The 15851-nt window shown below is 37.5% G+C and overlaps 1 protein-coding gene across 1 annotated transcript; it reads right to left on the bottom strand.

Moving 5' to 3' along the window:
* Nucleotides 1–519: 519 nt before the first annotated feature.
* Nucleotides 520–11994, bottom strand: LEPROT (leptin receptor overlapping transcript). Its single transcript, XM_054980054.1, has 4 exons — nt 11894–11994; nt 10570–10645; nt 8649–8835; nt 520–4760 (listed from the first exon to the last, which is right to left on the bottom strand). Exons 1-4 carry the CDS (start codon nt 11907–11909, stop codon nt 4644–4646), a joined length of 396 nt encoding a protein of 131 aa, XP_054836029.1. The 5' UTR covers nt 11910–11994; the 3' UTR covers nt 520–4643.
* Nucleotides 11995–15851: the final 3857 nt, after the last annotated feature.

Here is a 15851-nt window from a genome sequence, read left to right on the forward strand (position 1 = left end):
TGATCCCTGGAGTTGCAGGGCCAGGACACACAAACTGCCTTAAGAGGCAAAGAAATCATCACGTTCCCTTTTCCAACAGCAAAATTGTGCTTGTGAAAGACAGTGGGGGCTCCTCATGGCAGCCCCCTCCCACCTGCATGGCTGTTAGTCCACACAGGTCCTGTGATCCAAGGAATTAGCTTTCCCCAAGATCAGAGAGGACTGCTGAGGTGAAGGAAATGTAGCAAACAGCTGAGCTCTTCTCATTGACTACTCCACTGAAAAGATATTAAAATCAGTTTAAACAGAGGATGAACAGTTCTCAAGATTTTTCTTGCTAGTACTGAAAAGCATCCAACTTAAAAGGAAACACAAGCCCCTTAAACTGAACTTGGGAGTTTTAGTAGGCAAAAAAATTTACTGTCCATATCTGTAAAGCAACAATGTTTTTAACATCTGAGGACTACATACAGACCTTCGCTTTTTGTTCATTCGTGATAAAATGTTACAGGACAAAATAATTTGTAATATACAACAGAAAAACATCAAAGTATAATTTTATTAGAACTTGAAAAAACAAAAACATGTTTCCATTTACAAAGTGTAAAATTAAGTGATTTCAGTAAATACTTCAATATGGATTACAAAACTTTTAACAGTTGCTATATGCACTCCGAATCATAAAAAGCTAGTCAACAAAGAGAATACAAAGCCTTTAAAAAATTAGAGTGTAGAAGTACATGCACAAGCTTTCTCCTGACCACAGTAACTCTAGGGTAAAGGCACTTTTGAGTAAGTTTACAGCATTGTTATGAAAACCACTATATGTAAATGACTGTTAACAACTACTGACAGAATGACTACTTTCTAAGTTGATCTGCATCAGACTCTTGCAAATTTTACTTTAGTAATGCATCTATTTCTTAACACATGCCATGTGCCATTCAAGTGGATAAGAGAACACATGCTTCCCCTATGAAGATAGAAGCGGTGATTTGGTATTCACTAGAAATAACAATCCTAGCATTATCTACCATTTTGGGAAGATCCAATGCTGTAGCATGTATCGGGTAAGTAAAGAAAATGGTTCTTATAAAACAAACCAATGGCAAAACCATGTTTCTTTCTTTTTTGTTCCTTCCACATGTAGCAACATTTACAATGCAAGTTTCAACTTGTTTACCATTTCACATATAACCAGAATCAAGTGTTGAGAATAGTGTTCAAGATGTTTGAAAGATGAGTGAACGTAACAGTTTGTGAAAGACATTTGATCGCACATATTGTGAAGGTTAGTGTGTCAGACTAGGAACAGGGGGACTAAGATGCAAGTTCCCACTCCACCATGGAGTGACTTTGGGCCAGTGGGTGACTTTGGGCAAGTGGGTGACTTTGGGCCAGTCACAACGTTTCAGTCAAACGTCCTTGGCAGGATGAGAGGGGGAGAGAAGCAAGTACTCCATGAAAAAAGGATAGGATAAAAATCTTTTAAAAAGTAAGATTAGGTCTTGTCTTCTCTGTTGCACACAAGCATAGCAACTAGAAAATTATTACTTATAAATCTGGGTAACACTGCCTGCCTGTTTTTTAAGTCTGTCTATACTTTGCATAGTTGCCCTGAGTGATTTAAAACTCTGAATACTTTACAAACTGTGTCATTAAAATGGTTCTGCACTACTGCTACAGAACAGTTATATCAGCTCTTTGGCAAAATGAGCTAAATACCCAACTAAAGGCAGCCTGAAACCTACACTGACTATGCAATGTCATAGCATTGCACCAAAAGGCAGTTTGCTACTAAAAATAAAAACCTACATCACTCCAATTTGGTCCCAACTTATAAGATACAATTCAGCTCATCAGATGTAGCCCAAAGATCCTCACATGCAGCAGCAGACAGCATGCACCTACTAAATTAATGTTTGGTACCATCAGCCAATGCCACTGATACCCTGTGAAAAGTCTGGATTCATCCCACTTATGCCCACCCCCATGGTTGTTTGTGACAGAAATTGACCTGTCCATCTGTAAGATTAACAATTCCAGAGTTTTTGTTTTAATTTGTGAAAAGTTTTATGCAAAAAAACTCAACATCTCTTACAGTTACTGTTTCAGACCTTATTCTTCATGGAAAACTCTAAACTCACAGTGCTCCAATACAAATTTGCTTGGGTGCTAGTACTTATATAGTTTATATTTCACAGTTTAAGGGCTGGAATAATAATTAGGTAAGTGTTCTAATCCTTTCATTATTACTTAGCTATTTGAGATTCCATATACCAAAAAGGTAATCCTTCATAAGAAAATACAAACAATGTCAGCATGGTTTCTCCTAGTAATAAACTGGATAAATGCATTCTCATTTTAACAGAGTATTTTTGAAACTTCAGATAATAAGTCTTTAGCTTAAAGTATTTGCACTGACTAAATTATGAGGAAGTGACAGTTTTGACAGGGCTACAGATGTGAAGGCCCAGGAAAAAAAACTGAAAACTTCCAGGGAGTGCATGTAGCTTTTTTATGTCTTTCCACCATGGACTCTATCCCTACTTGTCTACTGATGGAAAAACTGGGAAATTTGGGGAGCACTGAAAAAGACTCTCTTGGAATGGGTGAAATAAATTCAAGGTTTTACTCATTCAAAATTTGTAGAATGGATTTTTTATATAAGACAATGTACAGCACTAGGTAATGATAATCATGTATACTGTAGACAAATATATTTTAAGGATATATTTATTTTTAAATATGAATAATTTTGGCAACAATTAAAATGCTATAATGTGTCTGACAATTATTCATCAGTGTCTTTAATGTTATGAAGTTTAACTTGATATTCAAATATCCTGGATATTTACTGTGACTGTATAGACGGTTTCTGTCCAAATAATAGGCTATTTTGTTTACTGCAAAATTTTCTATTTTTGTTTCCTACCTCTCAGATTACAAAAATTAGGATACATGTACTACATTAATATAGGGTATAGCAGTCTGCAGCTCTCTCAGGTACTGAGTACATTGGCAATTTTGCTTAGAGAAGACTAACAGTGAAATCCTAAGCAGAGTTACTCCAGTCGGAGCTGGACTTCACTGAAAACCATATATACTTTAAACTTACATAAAAATGTCTAGTGTTTCAATTTCATATACTATAAATGATGCACTTTGTTGTTAAAGCAATAAAATATGTTTGGATTTGAAAGAAAAGTATTTTATACTTTTCATTTTTACCCCCCCCTTAAAACAGAAAAAAAACCCACCCAGTTTCCCCCATTGCTTCAAAATTTTTGGAAGTTTTACAGTTCTAGGCAGCGTGAGATTTTTAAAAAGACTCTCGGCAAGATTCCTGTCAGGTATTTTCTACAACTCATTTTAACTTGATAAAGGAATGGAAATAAAACTAAGGCATCCAGTTGAGCAATATCTAGGGTCACCTCTACATAAAGTTTTTTCCATCTAAATGAACCCTTAAGATACAGGAGGCAGAAGGTAAAATGAGGTGAAGACAGGAACTGCGGACCTTAATTTCATTTCCCTCCATCAACTGCCTGTTTGTAAAAATGTTAGTATAACCCTAGGAAGCCCATATTTATTCTGGCAAGGAATATCTTAACACTGAATAGGTTGTTTCTTGAGGGCAAAAAGTGGAATTATGTCATTTATTAATCATGAGTTAATAGTGAAATAGTAAGGCATATTCTGATTTACAACCCTGCAGGTTTATCAAATAACATTTGCCTTTGTTCATATAAAGACTGTGGTTCACTGGAGCAGTCACGGTGAAACAACAAACTGGCTATATCCATTGAAAAATATTCATCAATAGTCTTTTATTTTTTAAAAAATAAATTGTCATTTATTTCCAAGGAGATGACTCTGGAACATATAACTAGCACCACATGCCCTCCTGGTATTAGCAGAGAGTTTGATATGTGCAAAATCTCCTCTTGGGAATCTCTGCCTTCACTAATTGAATAGTACATAACTGTAAAAACAGCTGCAAAAGTATGCTTGAAAGTGTAAGTGTAATGCTTGGTGGGCTTCAGAAAACAGAAACAGCTGAACAGCGTTTCTAGTCATTAACAGGTGAGAGCGTTAGTGCTTTGTACAACTTCTTATCCTATCCCCAAATAAGTTATGCATGTAAATTAGCATGTTTATTTTGCCTGATAGCTCACATAGAAGAATTTGGAGTTCTTTAAAACATAGAACATATACAATACTATATAGTAAAACCACCTTAGACAACTTCAAAGACAATAGAATATACAGAACAACAGTGGGAACACATTTATAGTTAGAATACAGACAATTCCAATGATAAAGCTAAATGGTCAGTTTGTTGCTTAGTGTTAAAGATAAAACTAGTAGCATAAAAATCAGCATCTTAATAAAGCACAGCTCAGACTAGATACAATCTTTCATTTTGTACAAACAACTATTTAGGGCATAATTTTAGGCACTGTGATTTAAAATCCCATAAACTTCCCTTATGTTAGCCAATATTCAAATAGAAAAGCTACCAAGACTGTAAGGCTATGCATATGTAGTCAACATATGCACATATATACATAGTATATACACATACACACATAAGACCAGTGTACTATAAGCTCTGTATCATAGTAAAGCTACATAAGATGTGTATAAGCTTCATGTGCAAGCTACCACTGTTCCCAGCTAAAATCATCTCCTCTGCCAAACAGGAGGAAAAAGCCTAAAACGGTCAGAAAAATGACTGAATTTCCAGCTAGTACAAGGCCACAAGCTCCCCACTTGATCTGAAATACAAAATATATATATATATAAAAATTAATATTTCATTCATTGACAGGAAATATGGTCATTTTGACCATTAGACAAGTACAATGAAATACAACATCATGATGCTAAAAGCGCTAATGATCAAACAGTAAATTCTGAGTACTATGCAAGTCAATTAGTCATCATTTTGGTATACTTTAAAAATATTGAAGATCTGCTAAAATATACTAACATGCAGAGCAACTACTTATGCTGGATATATAATAATATTGCATAAGAAAGCAGTTAAGGAAAAGTTTATAAGATGTTCTAAGCGTTTTTTCCCTGCTCAAACATGAACAGCAAGGAAAAAATAATGAAGAGTAATTTCAGTCATGGTCTTCTCAAAACAACCAAAATGAAAACCTCTCTCAGCTTTCAGTAGGGATGTAAAAAGCGAAGAAACAGAAAAAGAGACCTTTTTTGGACATAAACAGAAAAGTCAGAAATTTTGAGAGGGATACATTTTCTGAAATTCACATGAAATATTTTATTTTAGACTTCGGTACTTTTAAAAGCACTGCTCACATTGTAGCAAATCTTGGAGCCAAGAGGGAAAAGATGGCAACGCTAATTGCTAATGATGATTGCATTGTTGCTGACTGGCTTACAAAGCAATTAATACTTCTAGAACTTGGCACAAGAAAAGTTGGAAGAACATTCTCTGACTCCAGTTGCTCCCCGCTCCTGACCTCTGTTCACTGGCTGTGCTTCAATATGCTCACCCTTTTTGGTTTCCTGGGCACCCACCTACCTGATCTTTCTTTCTGCCTGTCCCCTCCCCCAGCCACCTGCCAGGTCCTTCCCTCCACCAGCTGCTCACCCCACATGTTAATTCTTTTCTTTCCCACACTACCAGCCCCTAGCTCTGCTCCCCCATCACAGACCTGATGGTGTGTCTTTCTCATCCTCCTGCTTCCCCATTCCTTCCATTTTCACCATTTGTTTGCCATTTGGGCTTGATCTGGCAACCCAAAATGCCACCTGAAGATCTATATTTTTCTGTGACACCTATGTATGTGAATATCCAAATGTTGCTACCTGTAATTAGGGGTGTGCACCAAAAAAATCCAGGTAATCCAGATCCATGTTTCAGGGATACCAAAAAAAAAAAAAAAAGAACTGGTATCCCTGAAACGTCAGATTTTCTGATCCAGGTTAGAGAACCCTAGATTTATCAGGCCATTATTCCCTATTGGGAAAAATGGGGATTTTTTAAAGCTAACTCCTAATTTGCAGGGAACCTCCTCCGAACTGTCCCCCAAAGACCTGCCAAATTGCAGTAGTATTGGACCCCAGGGTTCAGTTCTATATGCCTCTGAAAAATCTACCCCCAGCCACTCTACATTGTTTCCTATAGAGGAAACATTTCCAAGGCTTTTAAACTCTGTGGCTTGTCTCTCTCATCTTGCTTGGGATTCTGTGGTTTGACACTGACTCCTTTGCAAGCTAAACTAACATAGCACAACAGAACCAAACTGCAGCAAGGGAACGAGTGTCAAACCTGAGAATCCCAATGTTGAACCTGAGAATCCCTCAAGCCACAGAGTTTAAAAGGTAATCAGTGGCAGCTTGAATGGCCATTTTGGAACTCAGGTGTTGGGATGGGAATGCACTCTGCTGCCTCCTCCCCTATCCTGCTAGCCACATGCCACTATCCTGTAGTGGCAGAGCTTGGCTCAAGCTCCATTCATGCTGCTACTTGCTCTCTCTCCATAGGTGTACTCTCGCTCGCTACTGTAGCTGCCTGTGGTGCCTGCCTGCTACATCTAGATAATCCAGCCTAGCAAAGTTCAGTACCTCAGATCAGCTCCAGGGTTCATCCTGGGGAACCAGCAAATCCAGATTATGACAGATCAGCATAAATCCATCTTTTTGGCTGGTTACTGGACCTGGATCACACACCCTTACTTGTAATTACACTGGGTTCTCCTGAGCTTTTATTCTTAAAAACACAACAGGGCCTTCTTTTTCTACATAGCAATGCCTTCAACTTCATACAGTGCCATACAAATCTGGTGCTGTACAATGTCATTAAAAAAGAACTAATTTTGTCAAAAGGTTTACAACATTCCAAAAATCCAGTTCTTGTCTCCTACAAGATTAACAGTTTCTACTTTTCACTTTTTCATATTCTACCAAATATCAAGTGCTAGTTCTATATTGTACAGCAACCTGTGGCTTTCTCTCTAACATATTCAAAATAGTTTACATGTTATTTGGGAGTAAGCCATGTTTAAACCAGTGGGACTTATTTTCAATCAAGTACACAGATGGTTAAGCTGTATAGCACAAATGGTTAAACTGTACTTTAAATGGTTAAGCTATACTGTATAGCACAAATGGTTAAGCTGTGCTTTAAGTTTCATATACCCACAAAAATACAATTTTAGGTACTAAATTAAGAACTTGAAATGGTTCGCATGTTACGTACATACTATGTGTTTTTCAAGTTCTCTCAAAACTGTCATTTCCTCTCTAAAACTGAAAAGAAGATGGCTTGAAATTTCCAGACATCTTTAATCTTCAGCAAGATAATTTGGTAAGCAAGGAAGGAATTAGAGCTCTCTCTAGTGGTCTCACTGCCTTCTTTAGTATTACACTTTGTCCTTCACAGAAAGAAACCCATTTGGTTGAACAGTTAGCAGAAGAAAAAAGTATACAGCACTACTCTGGAACAGATGTTAATTAGGATCTTAGGAGAGAAAATGCTGTAGACTTACTTCCTAACATCAACAGCCCTATGGGGTTCTTGAAGTGGCTTATAATAGTCAGAGCAAGAATCAAACAGAAATGTAGAGGACATAGAAGAGGCATGTTACAATTTATGAGCAGGAAAGATATTTTGAGCAAAGACAACAAGAAACTTGAAGATTTCTCACCAGATGTAGAAAGCAGGACAATACCAAGGCACTATCCCAGCTTCAATGGCTACAGGCAACAAATATGGAGCAGAGAACACACCTTGGCATGGCAACAATCTTTTTCAGTATTCAATTAATCCTGCTGCCAGAGAAACCAAGAGGGCAAATCTCCAGATCCAGACAATGAAAAACCATTCAGAAGACCCAATATTCTTCTCTCCCAAAGAAAAATAAAAGTAATGAAGACCAGTAATCAAAACAGAGTTGACACCTCAATCCAAAGTGGATTCAGAGAACAAGCTGCGTAAGAGATCATTAAGACTTGCAATGTACTAGCAATCATGTATCTGCAGCACACAGGCTTAATTTTTAATCTGATATACAGCATGTGTATAATATTGGTTAGAATTTTTTCTCTTAAGTTGTATCTGTTGTTGCTTTATATTGTAAACTATGTCATGAGTCATGAGTTGAGAGCTCTGGTCTAACAAAATCATTTTGATAATGCAGAAACACTGTTTATGTAAGGCCAATTAATGTTTATTCTGATTAAAATTTTAGGCCCCTGAATTCAACTGTGTATTTAAATTATCTGGATTATGGTTAGAATAAAACTAAAACTGCAGACATTCTGGACTTTAAGAGAAGGTATGAAGACAGTTTCTTAATGTACCTTAATGAACATTACCTTAATGAACAATCATTAAGGTACATGCATAGGCAATAAGCAGTTTAATGTACTATATTACAGGTTTTCCTGTGTGCAGCAATCTCCTAAGTGATTGCTGGAAGGATTTATTTCCTACAACATACCCTAAAGATGATAATGAAATAGTATCACCAAACAGCAAGTACACAGCTACTTTTCAGTGGCGTGATACCCATGAGTAAATTAGACAGAAATTATCATACAACTCTTTCAGCAAGTAGTGGTATGCCAAGCACCAGATATTTCCAGATTCTAAACAGATTAACATTCAGCATCTTGCTCCAACATCTTACCGCTTCAACTCGTGCAAGGATGATAGGAAGTCCAAAGGCAGAAACCACAATTCCAGTTGTTAAGAAATATGCCAATTCCCTGCAGGCGCTGCTTGCAGCATCTGTATCATCACTTACGCGTTTTGCAATAAGATGAGGAATAGGACATATGGCATAAAATATCAAAACAAATAGAGGCCAATACACACTGTAGAAAGACAAATACAAAGCATAAAATAACAGAGTCATGCATTTTCAGCTTTCTAGTCCTTCAAGATTCTCTCTCTCCAACCCAACTGCATTTTCTCTTGCCTTTTTCACTCTTTGATCTTTATGCACTCAAAACTATTATTATTCTTTTACGTTCATAATTCCTCTCTGAGCCTTCTGTCATTTTACTGTATTGTTTCCTTTCTATTTGAAAACCCAGATCCTAATCTCAAAACCCACCTTTAACAAAGTTTTTTCCAAAACACTCTTATCTTTACTTTACAGTTCCTCCAACACAATAATTCTCCCCCACCTCCTACCCCTAACTACCGCTTCTGACTTTTCCCACACATCCGTATGGTTTTTCACACTAGTTTCTCCCATTGTTTTGGCCCCAGACTGCTTCAATTTATCCCTTTGGTATCAGTGCACTTTTTTTGCCTTTTGTTTTTGCTTTGAGTTTTTGGGGTTTTCTCCAGTTCTTGAGACCTCTTTTACCTCGATCTTGTTCTAGAAGCCAACTTTGAGTCGATTTTTTTCCTTGTGTGTAATGTTTCTTCTGGTTTTGTTTGTCCCGCCCAGTTTCCCTCCTCCATCTCTAACCCAATTTTTGATGATAGGACATTCATCAGTGTCAAACCACTCCTTTCCCCCGCTTCCTCCCAGTTTTGTTTGCTATCTTTTTTTAATGATCATTTTCATAGTGTTATTGTGACCTACTGTTCTAACAAAATATGCAGCAGATTCTCTGAATTCCCAGCTTTCATTTTTTTTAAAAGGTAGGTTTTTAGCCCATTCCATTGCAAATATATGTCTTTTTTCCTTATATCTCTGCAAGGGAAGGTATTAGAGAAGTACTTTTCTTTTTTAAATGAAAGCTAGGAATTCAGAGCATGCTTTGTTACCATGGTAGGTCAATATAATACTCTGAAAATGATTTCCAAAAAATTGCAAAAGCACTGAGGCCTAGAGGAGGGAGGGTGGTAATTTCTGGCACTGGAAAAAGCAGCAGAGTTTGAAAAACACATAGCCACTGCTGCTACAGGCTCCATCCCAACAGAGTTCAGTTTGCCTCATCAGTGCCAGCCTCTACCTCCTAGCTCTGGACCAGCCTAGGCAGGGCTCTCCAGTTTGAACTGGGGGGGGGGAAGCCTTAGGTAAGGGTGACTCTTCGTTTAGGCTTCCCCATGCAAAGACTTCCTCATGTTTTCATTTCAATCTTTTTTAATTCAGCCCTTATATCAATATAACTTTATATAAGCACGCACAAAAAAAGGTAGAGTGATGTGACATCGCTGTTGATGTCACCAATGACAATAGCACCCACACTTGAAAATCTTGCTTATTTAAGGCATATGCAGAACAAAATAAACTGACTTCACAAATGTAAAAATGCAAAGGCAGATGTGTGAAAGAATTATACCCAAACCAATGCTAATGCTTGAGGACTGGCTGAGAAAATCAGGAATAAGTCAAGTGTGGAAAAGCCCTTTGTGCTCTTAAATAAAAAAAATTCAATATACATTTTTAAACCAACTGCTCCTATTCCCCCAGGTCCGCATTTCCTTGTCTGGTCTGTGGCCATTTACACATAAAATCACCCTCATGGAGAGATTGATTCAGTGATATCCCAACACCACATCTAGCTTGATCCTGGCATTTTAAAATGGTTTAAAACTGGCAAACTAGATAACAAAGCACTAAGATGTATCCCAAATTAGCATATTCTTACCCATAATTTTCTAGGGCACATCCCAACATAAGAAACGTCAGGCCGATGACTCCAGTGAATGATAAGCCAACCAGGGCTACACAACCAGAAATAAAAGGAAGTCACAAATCTGTTCATAAGTTAACTGTGCTTATTAAAGCCAGTTATCAAAATACAATAAATTCAGTGCAACTAGTTACAAGATGTGTTCCAACACTTCAACTGCTGCATGATAAGGCAGCAAATTTATAAGGAGAAGCAATTTTAAATGGTTTTAAACAATCATACTTTCTAATTAGCTGTTTACCTTATATAAAGACACTCACTACACACTCATTTTCATTTACTTGTAGTATATAAAATATTTTAACTAAGGTTAACATAACTTAATTTTGTCTTTCTACCTTGCAGAAATTCAAGAGGGATTATAATATAAATAAAACGATTATAAAATTAATAAAACAAGCCTTAAAACACAATAAACATAAAAACAAAGTTAATTCAAAATAAAAGGTTAAAGTTGCAATCTGCACATAAACAGTGGGAAGCTAATTCGCTGTGTTAAACATTCATACTTTTGTGGAATTTTGACTTTAATTAAAATAACGCCATCAACAAAAAAATTAACATTAAAAAAAATCAACAGAATTAACTCAACAAAAGAATAAACGTTAGAAGCCATAAAACACGTGAAACAAAACTCGGTTTCCTATAAAGGTAGGGAACAACACACACAAAAACGTCGATCAATAAAACAAGCTAGCAGCGTCAGGAAAACGCCTGATAACAGACGAAGGGCCGGGCGAGCATCCAGACTGTTGACTCCGCACAACGTTTAGCCCCGCCTCTCCCCGGGGCTCCAGAAGCCATGCCAGAGCAGGGCAGCCCTAGCTACTCCCAGACCTGGGCCGGGGGGGGGGAGACGGGCACTCAAGGGCGGCCCCCCCGCAGCTGACCTGGGCCGAGGGGAGGGACGTTTCGCGCGCCGAGACGCTCTCCTCGGGGCTGCCCTCCTTGCGCGCCTCACACGGAACATCCTCGCAAAGGTGCGGAAGGGAAGGAGGCGGGCAGAACATCGAGCGCCGCGTTTCCCACCGCTTGGAAGCGTCACCGCCAAGGGCTTCCTACCCAGGCGCGCCCGACCAAGCCGTTCTGGAGTGACCAACGCTAGCAACTTCCCCTGCAGAGGCCGGCTAATCTATCCACTCTTGCTTGCTTGCTTAGAAGCAAGCCCTGCTGAATGCAGCGAAAAACGGCTACGATTGTACGCCTGAGCTTGAAGAGGGTTGCCGTTGCAATCGCAGGACACGAAAGAGTCCAGCGGAAGAAGAAAAAGAAATAGTACCTTTAACCCCCGCCATATCACAGTCCTTCGTAAGGGGGCTATTATCACTTCTGAATCTTTCGGAGCGATGTAGGCTTGGGCTCGGGAGCTTCTTCCGCCTTCCTGTCACGTGATCTTGTGTCCCTTCCTCGGCCCGCCCTTCCCACGATAAACTGCTGCTGGTAGACTTCTGCCTAGTTCTGCAGCACTCTTTCGTGGGGGCGGGGCAATATCCCACCTGTAAGAAAGGCACGATCCACTTCCAAATACTGTTACTTCCTGGTTATTGTTAACGTGAGTCAAAAAGAATCCAGTCTATTCAGAGAGGGCAGTAGGTAGATGGGTATGAACAGAGTATGATAGGATAGACAATCAGATCTGTCAAAGAAGATACAGTGTGAGAGGTAATAAGCAGAAATAATTTAACATCTGTAAAGGGTGGGTCATGGTTAGCTGTTAGTACCTATACTGACTGAGACAACCCTAGCTCCTATTCAGACCTGGTGGGGAGAGTCTTGCTACTAGAATTATTAAGCATGACTTTATTAACATGGCTCAAGTTCATATGCAACAAGTAAGCTAACATTAATTCTTTATCACCTATCCAACTAAGATGTACCAGTGTGGGATTCCCATCACGATCTGAATTTTGAACTCCTGTTAACAGCAACATTTATTAGTACCTTTCTCTTCCCCATAAACTGAGTAAGCTACCTAGCACTCACAGATACTCTTAAGAGCAGTCATGGTACATTTGCTACTCTTTTTACTTTAAAAGCATCACAAAATATGTATGGCAAATGTTTCAATTTCTTGTGACCATTTTCATATACATATGACTGTGACATTGCAAAACAGCCTTCCCTTTTAAAGGAAAAGCTATGCTGTTAATTTTAAATGTAATGGAACAGGTATCTCCCAGGTAGATATCCAGAATACTGCTCTCAGTCTTAAAGTACTGTCTAAATGCTGCTCGACTAGCTGCATTTTTAAATATAGGTACACTTCCTAATGTATATTTTTTCTGTCATTGCGTTTCTGTCTTTCTCTTGACAGAGGACATTAGTATATCGATGTGCTACTTAAAATATTGTTCTAAGTAAACACTGGGCATACTTTTGTCTTCAAGGTAGGCGGAATTGTGTGTTTATTGAATGACCCAGCCATTGATTGTATTTTATTTATTTATTTATTTATTTATTTATTACATTTCTAGACCGCCCTCCCCGTCGGACGGGCTCAGGGCGGTGTAACAACATACAATTATTGACTTTAACCGCCTTGAGCCTCAGTGAAAAAGTTGACTATACATATATAAATAAATATTATTGTGCTTTAGTCTCTATCTTTGATTCTTAAGCTTATCCAAAGAGAGGGAGCCAGAAATTTGTACATTGCTCAGCATCACTGCTCAGACTAAATAAAATGGGACATAAATTGGAAAAAAACTCATTAAAAATGTTCAGAGATATGGAAAAACAAATTCAGCACAATCTGATTTTCAGATCATCCCACAGTTTAATAGATTTATTGTTTAGTAAGTGAGGGTGCATTCCTAAATAAACTGTCATCTGTGGATCTTACTAGTAATTTCATTGAACCAAGTGATCTGTTTTGCTTCTTTAGTATTTCTCTTTACCACTGTATAAAATAAAATAAAAATGACTGAATTCTTTGAACTTTTTAATATGTACAAATATTTTAGACCAGTCACATTTCATTGAGAATACTGAATATTTACAAAAAAATTACAATGGGTTTTTAGTTAAACAGTAAACCTGAACAATTGACAAGCTGTGCAAGTTATCAGATATGACACACACACAACCGAAATCTGTTTGAATTCTGTATTTTTGACATATAGTAGGTCTCAGTTTCATGCACCATAAAAACACTGCAGTCAGAGGAGGTGTTTTAAGTTAGGTAATTTTTTTGTAATTTTTTTACTTAACCAAATGAAGCTTAATATTTTATTTTAATCAACAGTTGAGTTATCCAGGGCTTTTCTCTTGAACAGTGATACAAAGTTAATGCCGGTCTTATAATTTCAAAAATGTATGCTATATGAATTTAATTCATCTGTATGCTCATAAGCATAGTTCACATAGTTTCTACAGCTGTGAATGGAACAGAGGAAAACAAGTCACAGGAACATGAGTCACATTCCAAAATTTTTTAATAAGACAAGCACATACTTGATCAAAACATTTCATAACATGTTAATAAATAACATCCAGTTTGTTATAGTTATTCAAACATCTTAATGCCTTGTATATATAAAAAGAAGACTTGGTATTTGTTTCACATTGGCAGTAAATGGCAATAAATAGTGGATCAGTACAACAAAAAGATGACATGTTATATAAAAATAAAGGTAGGCTGGTTTACATAATGTATCTGCAGAAAAGGGTGCCACTTGAAAATAACAGGAAAAAAACAGGAACAGATTGTCCTTAAAACACCAATTTGACTAAGATTTTCACATCTGCTAGGGATTTTCCCCTTAATGCATGTGGAAATTTTTCTGTCTATCTGCTATCTATCCAAAAGGCAGATGCAGATATGGTATTTCCCCCACCCAGTGACTTTTGTAACTTACTATGCAATAATGCCAAGAAATGGGGTATATAATGAGGTCCAGGGTCTGATGGTATCCAATGTCATCAGAATCTATAAACACAGTTGACCTCTTGAAATATCACAGTTCCACATAGCTGTTGCTGCAAGGCAACAGTTCGGCAGCTGCTATAATTTGGGCCGGGGTGGTGGGGGTGGTGGTAATATTTGACTGCCCCATGCCTTGAAGAAACCAGATTTCATTCAGGAAATGCCTGTACATAAAACTGCTATTACAAGTTTTTCTGCAAAAAGAGAAACATTTCAAAGTGCTATGTAAAAACTAGTTTTGCAAGAAGATGAGACATTTTTATTTTAACTTCATAGATACCATTGTGTGACTGACTATGTGAACATTATTGCTTACTGGGCCAATATACTTTCTGTAGGTAAATAGGATTCACCATTTGCTTACTTCAGATCTGTCAAAACTGCATGAGCAATATGGTAAGTTGCCAATAGCGGCTTAGGCTATGAAGCTATATCACCGTCAATCATGATCAAATATTCCCCAGAGCATTTGGGGATATTTGATTGGATATGAACAACAACATGAATAAAGAACTTAACTTCATAGTGACAATACAGAATGCAAGGCTTCAACTTTTGGTTTTGATACAGGATTTTAAGACTTTTTTAAACAGCCTTTGCAAGGCAAAATTAACTTATCCACTCTTTTCATAAATGCATGCCTCTATCATGTCAATGCTTCCTTGATTTGGATATTATCTTCAACAGACTTCTGCATGTGTAGCAGAATTATTAAATTGTTTAAAAACACTTTCCCAAGCTCTGTGGTTATCGGTTTGCCTGAAACATGAAATACAGTACTATGCTTAAGGCAGTAAGTTGCCAGACATGTAATCAGTTGCCTAAACTCTCAAATTCAAAAATATACTACAACAAGTAATTGAAATGTCAAACTAGGAGTGACAGGGTAAAGCAAACAACACTATGCATATGAACATTCTTAAAGTTTGAGAAAGTTTGTCCTGGATACAAATTTTCAAGTCTAAGCCACACCCTCACTGAGTTCAGTTTCTTAACAGTGGGGGGGAAATCCATTTCATTAGTTCCATAACTAATAAATCCTAGTTTTCTAGAATGCATTCTTATCTACCCTGTTTAAACCTGAAAGAACACTGCAAGATCTCTAGAATTCCCCTCTTTGCAATTGTAATTTATGGCATATGTAAGGAGAACCCTCAATATTTTTTCCTCTTTTCATGATGAAGGTTTTAGTATCAGGGCTAGGTTTATTATTTCCAATTTCCAGCCAGATATCAGTTCAGCTGTGAAAATCTTGTGGCAAGAAACTATATGAGCACTAGCACAGATCTACAGCAATGTCTCAGGAAGTCTC

This window comes from Eublepharis macularius, chromosome 5, assembly GCF_028583425.1.
Source record: "Eublepharis macularius isolate TG4126 chromosome 5, MPM_Emac_v1.0, whole genome shotgun sequence".
Lineage (NCBI taxonomy): Eukaryota > Metazoa > Chordata > Lepidosauria > Squamata > Eublepharidae > Eublepharis > Eublepharis macularius.